We start from the raw sequence: 12,923 nt of genomic DNA, 5'->3' as shown, positions 1-12,923 counted from the left end.
TCAGCAGCAACATGGGGGCTGTGAATCAGGACGTGTGAGGAAGCAGTGGGTCTGACCAGCCACGTGCTACACGTTGTCAAACGGGCCTCCGGAGCCTGGTCAGCGTCCTAGGGCCCTTCCCCTTCGTCCGAAGCATCTGGAAAAACTCAGGATTTCTTTGGGCCGCCTCCTATCCCTGGTCCGAGTTGTTCATCTGTTCCCGGTAATCTGGTGTATGGGGAAGCGTTTGAGGCCCTCTAAGAGTCAGACCAGGCTACCCTGGGAACAGAAATCACCCAGGGACCACATCCCGACGCTTGCTGGCCCGGCTCTGCTGACCCCATCTGCCCCCGCTCCCATAGCCCTTGGGACCATTGAGTAGGGCCCAGTCTAGGCATCTGGGCTCTCCCTTAAGCCTCTTAAGTCTCTTAATGATTCTCTTAATGCTCATGGCAGGGCTGTGGGTTACTGCTCACCAGGTACTCCAGAGGCTGCCCAGGGGGACAGCTGGGGGGAAGGCAGCAGGAGGAGCCGGCCAAGGCCTACCACTGCATCCTGCCCAGGATGGAGGAGAAACGAAGCCCCGCCCACTGACTCCCCCCAGGTTCTCGGTGTGCCTGCCGCTTGGGGGCTCTGCTTACACACTTCTGACTACAGTGGGCGTGGAGATAGTTAACATTTTTTTATTTCAGATTTGAAGTATAGGGAAAAGGAAGAAATCTTAGAGGAGATGAGAAGAGAAAGAGGGGAACCAGGGAGCAGAGTGCAGCGATTTGGGGCCAGCAAAAGAAATCTTCTGGGGGGAGGGAAGGCTCCTGGGGATGAGCTGCTTCTTCTCTGCTTTCCCTCCCCGATGCCCAGAGGATTTCCGTTGTCCTTCAGCAAGCCAGGGCATGGAGAGCTGGCTGGCCCATTCAGAGGTCACCAAGGAGTAGCTTCGGTGCTTTGTTCAACCGGTCAGATGTCTGGGGGCTCTTCACAGGAGGCCGGGAAGCGCTGGTCTCTGGGCCGGACTCGGTGCTGGACTCGGTGTTGCTGTGAGGTTCTGCTGGCATGGCTGAGGGGGCAGGCCCAGGCCAGCAGTCAGAGAAGGGACCTTCAGGGACCTCCTGTACTCTGAGCCATAGAGTCCCCAGGGACAGCTACGGGGATGGGGGAGGGGGTAGAGGAAAGGGACTTGTGGCTGGGGTCCTTCAGAGCAGAGACCACCAAAAGCTGATCTGAGCCCAGCCTGGCTGGAAGACGATCACTTCCAAGGTCCAAGCAGCAGGGAGACACAAGTGTGCTGGGTGGGGGAGGAGGGCTGGGAGGGGACCCCGCACTTCCAAGCCGGCCAGCTCACTCACCAGGATCCCGAGAAGGTATGTCCCAGCTGCTGTCACTGTCTAGGAGGCTCAGGTCAGAGCTAGAGATGGCGGAGTCTGGCCGGGGTGGGGGTTCTCCTCGAATCTGGGCCTGCAGAGAACACACCATGGCCCTGTGGGGGGCCCGGCCCTCAGTCAAGCAAGAGACTCCCGGGGGAGGGGTCACAGGCTGCTGCCATCACAGCCTTACCGGAGCGGGTCCCCACCTTCCCTAACCCTGGGCCTGACCCAGGCCTGACTCAATTTCTCCAAAGTGGGAAGTCAGAGTCTCAGAAACATGGGAGTGGAGATGTGGAAATAATTATTCCAGCTGAGTAGGTGCCCTTGTCCCTTGTATAAAGGAGATGCTGGCTTTGGCCCCCAGCACACGGGGCATCCTAGGGTGGGGGCCCTTGCTGCCTCTAGCTCATCTGACAGATGTGAAGGGGCCCACTCAAGGGCACTGCATCCCCCACAGCGGGGCCCAGGGAGGCACTCGCTGTTAATTAACTATGGGTTTTATAAGCTGCTCCCAAAGTGAAGCAGCCTGCCCCTGGTCACCCAAAGGAACAAGCTCAGCCCTTCTTGCCCCTAGGGAAGCACTCCACCAGGCAATGAAGCTCCTGGAGGGAAAGGGGAGGGAGAAAGACAGAGAAAAGAATATATTTATAATTACCATTAATAACAATAATTGCTAGCACTGACCTAGCACATTAAGGTTTGTAAAGGGCTTTATAAATATCTCAGCTTTATTGTTATGTTAGCGTTTTTTTGCTGAGGCAATTGGGGTTAAGTAACTTGCCCAGGGTCACACAGCCAGGAAGTATTAAGTGTCTGAGGCTGGATTTGAACTCAGAGCCTCCTGACTTCAGGACTAGTGCTCTACCCACTGCACCACCGAGCTGCCCTTAATTGCTAAATTATTATTCTCAATTTACAAAGGAGGAGCCTGAGGCACATGGAGGTTAAGGGTCAGTCACACATAAAATTTGAACTCAGGTCTCTTCACTACGCTCTGAATGGGGGACCAGGAGACACGGCTTCAGATCCGGGCCCAAAGGCCGTCCAGCTGCAGGAGCCCAGGCAGGTCCTCCCTCTACAGGTGAAAGCTCCCCTCCCAGAGGGGAAGGCCCAGAGATGGGCCAGCCACCTCCTCCCAGGTCTGGGCTCGGGAGACACCATTTGTGGCTAGCAGCAGGACTGGGCTCAGAGCCAGGCCCTCCAGCCACGGAGCCCCCCACAGCTCTGTCCCACTGGGCCGCCCCTGTCCTCCCAGGTAGTGTGTAAGGGCTGGGCCCCTGCAGGAGCAGAGGGAACCCGGGCTCTGTGCTCAACACAAGGAAAAGTACAGTCACCTCCCAAAGCCAGGCGGGTAACTGGGGCTCCTTCCTCCCCGAGCCCCTGCCCGGGAGCACTGGCCCCTGGGCGGAGGGCGGGCCCCTTTCCCCCCAGCCCCAGCCTGGCTCCAGACCTGAGAAGATTGATCTCCTGCCGAACATCCCGGGCCTCCACCCTGGCAGCGTCCACCACGCGGCTGTGGCTTTCCTGATCACTCTGGACCTGCTCCAGCACCTGCCCAGGCACAAGCTGCGAGTGGTAATGAGCCCAGAACGTGCCCTTCCCTCAGGCCCTTCCCCGTCCTTCCCCTCAGTGCTCTAAACAAGCTGGGCTCCAGGGGGTAGGTGGGGGAACTTAGGGGATGGTGGGGGGAGCAGACCATTTCTCCAGGGCACCCACCCCTCTATCAGCAGAGTAGAAAAGCATCCGAGCTGGGCCTAAGTGCAATCAAGGGCCCTATCTCAAGGTGCCTTTTCAAGATGACCGCCCTTCAGGGCTAAGGACCCTTCAGGGGCTGGGGCTCAGGACCCTTACCTTCCAACTGCGCCCCTGAGCCTGCCGGGCTTCAGCCATCTGTCTCAGTAGCAACTCTTGCTGTTGGCCTGTGGGAGAGGGAGGGTCAGGAACCTGGTCCAGTGGCAGGGAGGGGGTAATGGGAAAGGAGCAACAGCTTCCTTCCTTCTCCTCCCTCTTCAATCCTCTCCCTTTCCTCTGTCCTCTTTCCCCTTTCCTCTCCCTTCCCTCCTCCTCTCCTCCTTTCCTCTATCCTTTTCTTCTCGTCCACTTTCCTTTCTCTCCTTTCTCCTTCTTTTTCTCCTTTTCTCCCTTCTTTGTCTCTTCCCCTCCTCTTTTCTCCTTTCCTTTCTCTTTTCCCCTTCTCTTCTTTCTCCTTTCCTTCCTTCTCTCATCCTTCCTCTTCCTCTCTTCCTTTCTCTCTCCTTTTCCTTTTCTCCTTTTTGCCCCTCCTTTTTTTTCCTTTCTCTAATTTTCCTTTCTCTTTCCCCTTTCTCTCTTCCCTCCTCTCCTTCCTTTTCTCCTCTTTCCTTCTTTCCTCTCTCCTTTTCCCTTCCTTTCTCCTTTCCTCTCTTTTCCCCCCTCCTCTCCTTTTCTCCTCTTTCCTTTCTCCTTTTCCTTTCTCTCCTTTCTCTTTTCCTCCCTTCCCTCCTCCTCTCTTCTTCTTTCCTTTCTCCTTCTTTCTCTCCTCTTTTCTTCCCTTCCCTCCTCCCCTCTTCCTCTTTCCTTTTTTCCTTTCCTTCTCTTTTCTTTCCTCTCCTTTTCTCTTTCCTCCTTTCTTTCTCTTCCTTCCTCCACTCTTCCTCTCTTTCCTTTTCTCCTTTTTCCATCTTTCCTTCCTCTCTCCTTTTCCTTCCCTCCTCCCTTCCTTGTTCCCCTCTTCCTCACTCCTTTCTCTCCTCCCTCCCTTCAATGCGTGTGTCTTTCACTCAGGAGAAACATTTACTTTAAATGAGTGGAACTGAGCCCCAGAAGATCCCAAGACAAAAGTGAGGAGGTTTACCCTCTCTCACCAGCCCTCAGTATGGCCAACTATTTCAGTACTTTCTGAATTCTCTATTGCCTCCCCGGGAAAGCCGAAAGCCCCTAAGTGAAGCCCTCTTAATCTTATGGGGCCCCTTTCCTCTGCACATGTAAGCAGCCCACCAGAACTTCCTACCATGAATCCAGATTGTGCTCTCCGGCCTCCAGGCCTTTGCTTAGTTCCCAAGGCCTGGAATGCCCTCCCTGTCCCCTCTGCACCTGAAAGAATTCCTTCCATCTATTCTCCTCCCTCATGGGCACCTCCCTGCTACACTGATGGGCGCCTGTTCGCCCCCCCTGGGCTGTAGTTGAAGGGCAGGTTCTGATCTTACTCCACGGTGTCTCTAGCCTAGACCCTCTCACAGAGCAGGCCCCGGGCAGGGGCGCACACTTAGTAAATGCTTGGTAAAAGAATGAGAAAGAAACGCATCTGCTCCCAGTCTCTCCGGAATGGACTAAGGAGTTCATCTAACCCAGTGGCCCCATTTTGCAGATGAGGACACTCAGTTTGCCCTGATCACGCTGGCAACTAAGTGGCTGAGCCAGGATTGGAGCTGAGGTGCCTCCAACCGCCCCACACACTCTTATGAGGAAAACAGGCTTTCAAACGGGTCACAGAGAAGCTCGGGGAGGGGAAGGATGGGGGAGAAGGGGGAGGGACCCCCACTCACCTAGCTGGTCCCGCAAAAGCTTCAGCTCCCCTCGAACAACCTCATACTCCTCCCACAGCAGCTGGCGACTGGAAGGGTCAGAGGCGGTCAGTGAGGCAGGACCAAGGCAACCGCGGGCAGCGCGCTGCTCAAGAAAGAAGGGGCAGACCACCCGCCAACCCCACTCCTCCCCCTTCAAAGGAGGACAAGGACTCAGGAAGGAAACGCCCTCTAGGCTCGGTGGGGCTTCCTGGGGGGCACCAGCAGCCTGCTTGCAGTGTCTGGGCTAGCTGGGGTAGGTCCCAGGGGCAAACCCTCACTCATTCTGCAGCTCTTGGCGCAGGAGGGCTGTCACACCAGCTTCCCCAGGACGGGCCTGCAGCTGTCGACGGAGACTCTGTAGCTCTGAGTTCAGGTCTTCCACTCGTTGTTCCAGCCTTGCTCGCCCTTCAGGGGCCCCTCGAAGCCGGCCCAGCTCCTCTGGAGAGTAAGGGAGGGGTCATCCCCGCGCCCCAGCCCGTTTCCCTCTCCCGTGGGGAGGGGACAAGCCTAGGGGGCCCCTCCCAGACTTCAGGGAGGGCTGCCCGTGGGACCCTGCGCACCAGGAGTTACCTTCTAGCTCATCAATCTGGCATCGCTGACGCTCCCTGTCTTCCATCAGACCCTGGACAGCCTGACTCATCAGTACCGTCACCTGGACCGGGTCAGGAAGAAAAGTGTCTCCCCGGATCCCAGAGCAGCCAGAGGGCCCCCGGCCCTCCCGGCAGAGGCTTCCCCACCGCACCTGAGCCTGGGTCCGGAGCTGGTTCCGAAGAGTGGCAATTTCGTCCCACAGCGACAAGGAGAAGCAGGCGTCATCCCAGGCCTGCCCCTCTGGGGTGGGCTCCAGGGTCCAGACCTGACGAGGTGGTTCCCCTTGGGAATTAGAATGGGGCACCCAGGACCCTGAAGGAGCCAGGCTTGCTGCAGAAGGCAAGGGGTGAAACCGAGGCTGGACCACCGGAGGACCAGGCCCTTCCCCGGGACAAAGAAGGGCTTCTGGGAGCCAGGGGCGGGCGGGTTCCCTCCGGGGCAGAGGAGGAACCGGGCAGCGGGGGAAGGGCGGGAAAGGAGCCCGGGGGAGGGAATGGGCTGCCAGGTGAAGGGGCGGCGGATGGCACACTTACAATCACCAGGTGAAGAGACCCCAAGGGGGCAGAGCCGCTGCTGCAGAGCCGAAGGGAAAAGCGAGAAGGGGAACGTCAGCCCCGGCCCATCCTGCCCGCGGGAGCAAGCCCGCCGCCCCCCTCCTCTGCCCCGGGACCAGCAGACCAGCAATGGGGAAGGCCTGGGAGCCCTCTAACCGCTTCCTAAGGCAGCCCTCCTTCTCCCGAGAAAGGGCGAAGGGCACCTCGGGAGCGAGGCCAACGGAACAGGCCCCCACTACCTGGGAGGGGGAGGGCTGGGCCAAGACTGTGGGCACCATCAGGCTCCTGCCCACCCTGGGGGCGTGATCCAGCGGAGAGCTTCCCCCCAGGAGGCGGGGCCCAAGTCAGAACTTAATGGAGGGGTGGGGCCAGGCGGGCCCTGGGGGAGGAGTCTCCCCAGAGCCCCGCCCCAGAGGCGGGGCGGGGCGGGGCGCTAGCTTAAGCCTAGGGCTTGGGGCCCCGGGAAGGGCAAAATAGACGAGGTCTACGAGCCTGGGGTCCGCGGCGCTCCCCGCCCACCTTGATGCGGGCCACGTTGCCGTCCGAAGCCTGCAGCAGGGAGTCGAGCTTTTCAGCCCAGTTGGACTCCTCGGACACCTGGGAGGGCACCGGGCGCGGCGGCTCCAGGGCGGAGGGGGGCCGGCCGCAGCTGGGACCCGAGGGCTCCAGCCGGGGGGCGGCGCGGGGCGGCGGCGCTTGGCCTGGCCCTAGCAGCGGGCGGGCTGCGCAGGGCTCCCCGAGGGTCAGGCCAGGCCTGCCCCTGCAGCCCAGTGGCCGTGCCGGAAGCACGGGACCTCAGGGGGCCCAGCGCCGCCGCCAGCGCCCGGCCCCCCGACACCGGAGCCATGGCCCAACCTCCCTCTCCGAGGCTGCGACCGTGAGACTTAAGGCGGGCCTCAGAGCGCCCTGAACGCGAACCTGCTGCCGCGGTCCACGGCCCCGACACGGCAGCCGAACTACGACCCAGCAAGCGCGCGCCCCACCCGTCGACGGTGGTGGCGAAACCTGCGAGCTGCGAAGCCGTTGGCCCGGCGCGCCTGCGCAACGAACTGCACCTCTTAACCGATGGGAGCTGCCCCTGAAGTCGCCGAAGAACCTAGACGACCCATGAACGAGGGCGGTCAGCCAAGGGCCGCATCCGGGCCACGCTGGAACCTGCTTGAGCACCCTTCCAGGCAGCTATGCGCGGCCCGCACCTGTCGACGGTGGTGGCGAAACGTTTGGCGGCGCGAAGGTGTAGGCCTGGGCGCGCCCGAGGGTCACGACCTGCACCGGTCTAACTGCTGGGAGCCTGTCCAGAAGCTCGACTCAGAAGAACCTAGCGGCGGGACCTGATGGAGACTGAGGGCGGGCGCTGTATAGGCCCGCAGTCCCGGCGCTCCGCCTGCGCAGACCTCCTAGGACTGTCCGAGTGCCACCGCCTTCCCGAGTGCCCAGCAGGTCAAGCGGCGGCACAGACACAGGGTCTGCAGCGGCGGACGGGAAACTGTTTGGCGCGGAGGAGAGAGGGCAGGTCGATGGGGCTGCAGACCCACGATGGGAAGCTTGGAGGGGCGGGATCAGATTTCACCTGGCACCGGAGCCTGGGTCTTAGAGCCTCAGGTGTGTCTGAATCCAAAGCTCTCTGACTTTCAGAGAGCCCCAGGCGGCGGGTGGGAGGGAGCGGGGCCAGCTGGGGCGCTGGTATTAGCCCGAGTCCCCCGGGGCGCTGCCCGCTCCTCGCGCAGACTCTCCTAGGAAATCCAAGTCCGGTGCCACCGCCTGGCACCGAGGCCCCCAGCCAGGGCTTCCCAGCGGGGGCACAGACACAGGGCTGGGGCGCCAGCGGCCACGGGACGGGGCTGAGGGCGGGAGGAGAGAGAGGGCCCAGGTTGCAGCTGAATAACGGGGCCGAAGCGCAGACCCACGATGGGGTCGGAAGCTTGCGAAGGGGGCGGGGATCAGATTTCACCCGGACTGGAGCAGCTCTGGGTGCTTGAGAGCTTCCAGGTGTGGGTGTAATGGGCCAGAGCGCCGTGCTTGGGACAAGGTGCTAACTCGCGCACTTGATGAGACGGGCGGTTCTGTTTTAACGTGGTGATTGATGGTTCTCTGGTTCAGTGTGATTGATTTAATCTTGCAACAAACAATGGTTCCCTAGTGACATATCACAGACGGGACAGACTGTGCAGGGGACAATATTTTCGGACTTTATCTCTGGCTGTGGTCATGGCGATTACTCTGCTGAAACAAGGCTGGTCCAGAGACCTCCAGAAAACCAACCAGAATACTGCAGGTTTCCAGCCTGACCTTCTGAGATCTTTGATGACAGCGCTAAGGAATGCCCAGAGGAAACAAGTATAGGCCCCAAGAGAATATGAAATAGGAGTGAAAAGGGACTCAACATGGCCCAAACGTTTCCTCCAGCAGGGCATAGAGTCTGGCCCTAAAAACTCTCCAATAGAGAAATAAGCCAGGAAAAATAAGGCGGCAACAACAACAACAAAAAGGCTCCCGTTGTAAAAAGCAATTAGAGTGAAAGGAATGCTAAAGACACTTAGAAAAAGAAAATGACTCTCAAACATCTACAAGCAAAGCATCAAGGATATGCCTTGGCCATAAAGTCAGCTAGTATTCCTGAATAAATAAAGCCCTGTTTTCAAAAGTTATTTTGTAGTTGAAAAGAGAGTACTAGAGGAAAGAAATTAGAAGTATGGGAAAAGACTTGAAATTAACTGCTTAGCACAAGAGATCTAAAATCTTATCCAAGCAACAGATTGCTTCAAACTTAACGTGGACCAAACAGATGACTTAATGATTCAGTAAGAAATATTTTTTTCTAAAGTCAGAGAGACAGACAAAAATAGAAAAACATATTTCATACTAAAATAGATCAAGAAGAGATAATTAGACTGAAAGCCAGGACTAAAACCAGAACTTGAACAAGAAATTATAAAGGAAAACTGCCAGATTGCTTAGAATGGGAGGGCAAAAATACAAATAGCATTTACAGGTTGCCTGAAAAACCCCACAGTGAAAATTCCCAGGAACATCATGGCCTAAATCCTGAGCTTCCAGGCAGTGCGGCCTGGTACTGACCTTGAGCCTGGTGTTGACTGACTAAAGTTGGCGTTGATCCCCTTAGATGCAGGGCTGGCTGCTGTGACTTTGCTCAATGTCCCTCCCCTCCAGGCAGGACCAGCCCTTGCATTTTTAATCTGACCTGACTGCTTCCTGCCAGCTCCCCCACTGAGGGCAAGCAGCCAGCGCTGACTTGGGGAGCTGAGTGTGTTGCAACCTTGCCCAAAAGGGGAGTGCTCCAAGAGGGGAGACTGAGAGGAAGGGACTGGCTCAGGGTCACTCGGCTCAGGGACGTGGCCAGCCAAATAAGCTGGCCAAGGGCCGCTCGACCTCACAGACAGGGCCACCCTGAGCACCACTTGAGCCTGAGGTGACTGGAAGTCACAAGGCCTGTGTCAGTGCCCAGGACTCGGGAGCTGGGCTACAGGGGCCCAGAAGGGAGGAAGCACTGAGTCTCTTCTGAGTCGCCCTGTCTGTCTGCCCGCCCAGGTGGGATGGTACAATGCACTGCTGCCTCCGACCTTCCAGCTGCCTCTGCCGGGGCCTACGCTTGCTTTTGTGGTCCTCAGCACCCCTGCTATGTTTGACCGAGCCCTGAAGCCCTTCCTGCACAGTGCCCACCTGCAGCCTCTGAAGGACCCTGTGGACCAGTGTGTAGCCTACCATCTCACCAATCTTCAGAAGGTAAGACCAAACCCCCACTCCTCCTGTGGAACCCCAAGGAAGTGGCTTCCCCTCTCTGGACCCTGAGCTGTATCAGGTGCCTCCTGTCCCCTTCTCCAGCCCAGCCTCCTTATATCCACCCTCTCCCTCTTCAAACCCATAATACCTACCTGTCTGGGACTTCTCATTCTGCAGCCATACCTTTTAGAAATCCCCATGTTCTGCCTTTGGCTCCTCGCCTGAGTCAGAGTCTATCCCAGGCCCCTGCCCCACTGCCAGCCTCTGCAGGACCACAAGGAAGACTTCAAGCAGCGCTCTCTGCCACCTAAGCCCTTTACCTCAGACTGAGGGCTCTTCCCAGGCCGCCAGGGAGGGCACCGTTGCCTTATGCTGAAATGACCATCTCTGTCCCTGTCCCAGAGCCTTCCGGAACAGGAGATAGACTTCATCACCGACTATGACATGCACCCCAACCGACGCCCCAAAATCCTGGCCCAGACAGCAGCCCATGTGGCAGGGGCAGCCTACTACTACCAGCGGAAAGATGTGGAATCTGACCCCTGGGGAGACAAGGTTGGTAAAGTGGGGGACGAGGACTGGGTGCTCCCATGAGGCACCCTCAAGGGGAGCTGGGAGGGTGGAAGGGAAGGCCCAATTAAGATGACTGCAGCAAAATTCCCCAGCCAGCCCTGGCTGGGATGGGGGGAGGAAGCAGGAATCCTGGCTCCTGCTCTGCCTCTGGGCTCTCCTCATGGCACCCCTCTGGGTCCCTTTGCCCCTCAGAGTGCAGCCCAGGGCCAAGATGAGGAAGGGTTAGCCCTCCTCACCCGGGATTCAGAGCTCAGCTGCCGCGTGGGCCAGATGCAATGGTGAGGGGCCAGCTGTGCTGAGGAGGGCAGGGGAACAGTTGTGGGCTGGAGGAGGTGGGGAAGGGGGTGTCAGGAATGCTTTCCAAAGGTTCCTGGGGTTTATGGGATTTAGGGTTCCCGAGGTCAGTCCCCTCCTCCATTTCCCAGAATAAAGAAAGCTGCAGCCGGGTCCGGGAGTGCGGGCGGGGGTGAAGGCCTCAGTCTGCACTCTGCTCCTCCAGAAAATTGCCGGGGTGTGCATCCACCCGCTGTACGGGGGCTGGTTTGCCATTCGGGGCGTGCTGCTGCTTCCAGGGGTAGAGGTACCCCACCTGCCTCACCTGCCACCTCTCGACTGCGTGCCCACCCAAGAAGGCCGCATCGCCCTGCTAGAGAGCTTCAACTTCCACTGGAGAGACTGGACTTACAGGGACGCCGTGGCCCCAGTGGAGCGCTACTCCGAAGAGCAAAAGGCCTACTTCTCAACGCCCCCTGCTCAGCGCCTAGCGATGCTCAAGGGGCTCAGGGAGGACCCCATGTCCTTGGAAGTCCAGCCCAAAGAGACAGTGGGCCTCAGTTGGGGAATGGGTCTGGCTGCCCCCAGAAGAGTCCTTGCTACTGTTCCCCAGGGGACCTAGACCCTTTCCGCCTCCATTCCCAGCTGCTATCCACTTATTTATGACTAAGGCCTGGTTGTGGAATGGAGGGCAGGAGCCAGAGGGGACAGACAGAACTTGATTTTAATTGATAAGAAAAATTCTTATGGTACCTGTTGGGATCAGGCCAGGAAGCGTTTCCCTGCTAGTCCTGCTCTTCCCATGTAAAACGGTAGACAGAACCTGACCTTCCTTTCCCTACCTCCCCTCCAAGAGGGACTGAGGAAGAGCCCTGGGAAGGGGCTAAAGGGCTGGGGGGGGAGGGGGGTGTACTTGTCAGACCCCATCCCCAACCCTGCATTCCTGCAGCAGCTATTTCAGGTGCTGGGGGGTCCTGGGGATTGCTGCGCTCACTACTCCCCTCACTACTGTCCCTCTCCCCAAGCAGCCTAATTCTCAGAAGGTAGATTCATGATTGTTACCTGTGGGGAAGCTGTAGGCCATTTACCTCGACCAGCGGCATCTGCTAAGTCCCTGTTTCCTTGCACTTGGTCTTGGCCAAGGATCTTGCCTGGAGAGCAGTGGTCTTCTGTGGGGCCTGGGAGAGGGCCAGGCTCTAGCTAGGCCTTCTAACAGAGGCTGTGACCTTGACCTTTCAGGCAGCATCCTAAGGAAGAACTGCACTTAATTCCCTTGGAGTACACTGGGGTTTCCTGAGTGTAAAATAAAGCTGCTAATAATTCCTTACAGGGTTAATGTGAAGTTCTAGAGATAATATACGTGTAATATTAAAGATTTGCAAATCTTTGAAACCTTGTCAATGTTGCTTATTTGGGGGGAGATGCAGAGGTAAGGGAGTGAATGAGCAATAACCAGTGATTTAACTTTGTGAGGAAGAAGGGCTGTTGGGGTGCCCCTACCCCCCCACCCCCAACCTGAGGCATTGGATCCTATGAGCCTGCTTCTGGGAGGAAGCTTCAGGTTTGTCCCCTCTCCAAATTCTTCCAAAGTAGCCTTTCCTCCTTGGATCTTGCCAGCAATTCCTATTAATTGTGCTCACATTGGTGAGCCCCTCAACTCCTCAGGAAGAATTGTTCATAGCCCGCTTGGACCTGGAGGCCCTAGTCCTACAGCCTCCCTGGAGTGATGAGGACCCATACCGTGGCTGGCTAACCAGAATTCTGCTCATCCCTCCCCAGCCCCCTGGGAGCTCATCAGTGCACAAAGTCAATTAGCTCAAATCAGGATTCTCCTCTTTAGGCAGCTCCGACCTCTGCTGACCTCTAGCGGCCTGCTGGGCATCCACAACGGGATCAAATGACTTCCTGGCATCCAATTAACAAGCGGCCTCTGCCTTTAGTCCTGACAACAATGCCCTTGCACCCCTCCACTCCCTAAGCCTGCTCACTGCCCCTCCCCCTTTAGTTCTCCCTTTGTGACCTACGACCAAATACCACCTTGGGGGGGACCCTTTCCCAACCTCCTTCCCAGCTTAGTCTATTACTTAACTCCCATTCAGACTACACAGACCTCCACCTTCTGAAGAGCAGCCCTTTCCCCATTTCCAGTGCTCAATGCTGCTGTTTTCGGCTGGGCCAATTTCCCACTTCCTCCCCATCCCCTTCCCTCCCCAGTCTGGCTGGTTTAATGTCTCCTAGTCTCAGCAGCAGTACCTCCGACCCGGTCTGACCTGGAAGCTGGTTCTGGTCTCCTTCCCTCCCCA

General features: G+C 57.9%; 2 protein-coding genes across 4 annotated transcripts; one reads left to right on the top strand and one right to left on the bottom strand.

Moving 5' to 3' along the window:
* Positions 1-808: 808 nt before the first annotated feature.
* CCDC163 (coiled-coil domain containing 163) lies at positions 809-6,326 on the bottom strand. Of its 2 annotated transcripts, none has more exons than XM_031969219.1 (10): positions 6,273-6,326; positions 6,013-6,052; positions 5,631-5,809; positions 5,459-5,540; positions 5,167-5,326; positions 4,868-4,935; positions 3,195-3,262; positions 2,794-2,909; positions 1,326-1,456; positions 809-1,036 (listed from the first exon to the last, which is right to left on the bottom strand). In XM_031969219.1, exons 1-10 carry the CDS (start codon positions 6,309-6,311, stop codon positions 894-896), a joined length of 1,026 nt encoding a protein of 341 aa, XP_031825079.1. In that variant the 5' UTR covers positions 6,312-6,326; the 3' UTR covers positions 809-893. The 2 variants fall into 2 exon arrangements, with proteins under 2 accessions (XP_031825079.1, XP_031825080.1); XM_031969220.1 differs by having other exon boundaries at positions 2,794-2,894.
* Positions 6,327-7,688: 1,362 nt separating this feature from the next.
* On the top strand, positions 7,689-12,012 carry MMACHC (metabolism of cobalamin associated C). 2 transcript variants are annotated; one of them, XM_031969216.1, is made up of 4 exons: positions 7,689-8,022; positions 9,583-9,777; positions 10,177-10,329; positions 10,847-12,012. In XM_031969216.1, the coding sequence occupies exons 1-4, from the start codon at positions 7,942-7,944 to the stop codon at positions 11,240-11,242; spliced, it is 825 nt and encodes a 274-aa protein (XP_031825076.1). In that variant the 5' UTR covers positions 7,689-7,941; the 3' UTR covers positions 11,243-12,012. The 2 variants fall into 2 exon arrangements, with proteins under 2 accessions (XP_031825076.1, XP_023357356.1); XM_023501588.2 differs by having other exon boundaries at positions 7,924-8,062.
* The last annotated feature ends 911 nt before the right edge of the window (positions 12,013-12,923 follow it).

The sequence above is a fragment of the Sarcophilus harrisii genome, chromosome 4, assembly GCF_902635505.1.
Source record: "Sarcophilus harrisii chromosome 4, mSarHar1.11, whole genome shotgun sequence".
Lineage (NCBI taxonomy): Eukaryota > Metazoa > Chordata > Mammalia > Dasyuromorphia > Dasyuridae > Sarcophilus > Sarcophilus harrisii.
This window is presented reverse-complemented; position numbering and strand designations above follow the sequence as displayed.

What these genes read in the sequence shown, in the direction of transcription:
- MMACHC (XM_031969216.1), top strand. Translation starts at nt 7,942, where the DNA reads ATGGGGTCGGAAGCTTGCGAAGGGGGCGGGGATCAGATTTCACCCGGA. An exon ending in GGGTGCTTGAGAGCTTCCAG is followed by an intron (nt 8,023 to 9,582) that starts GTGTGGGTGTAA and finishes CTGCCCGCCCAG; the next exon opens with GTGGGATGGTACAATGCACT. An exon ending in CTGACCCCTGGGGAGACAAG is followed by an intron (nt 10,330 to 10,846) that starts GTTGGTAAAGTG and finishes CTGCTCCTCCAG; the next exon opens with AAAATTGCCGGGGTGTGCAT.
- CCDC163 (XM_031969219.1), bottom strand. Translation starts at nt 6,311, where the DNA reads ATGGTGCCCACAGTCTTGGCCCAGCCCTCCCCCTCCCAG. An exon ending in GGTCTCTTCACCTGGTGATT is followed by an intron (nt 5,810 to 6,012) that starts GTAAGTGTGCCA and finishes TGCCTTCTGCAG; the next exon opens with CAAGCCTGGCTCCTTCAGGG. An exon ending in CTCAGGGGCGCAGTTGGAAG is followed by an intron (nt 2,910 to 3,194) that starts GTAAGGGTCCTG and finishes TACCACTCGCAG; the next exon opens with CTTGTGCCTGGGCAGGTGCT.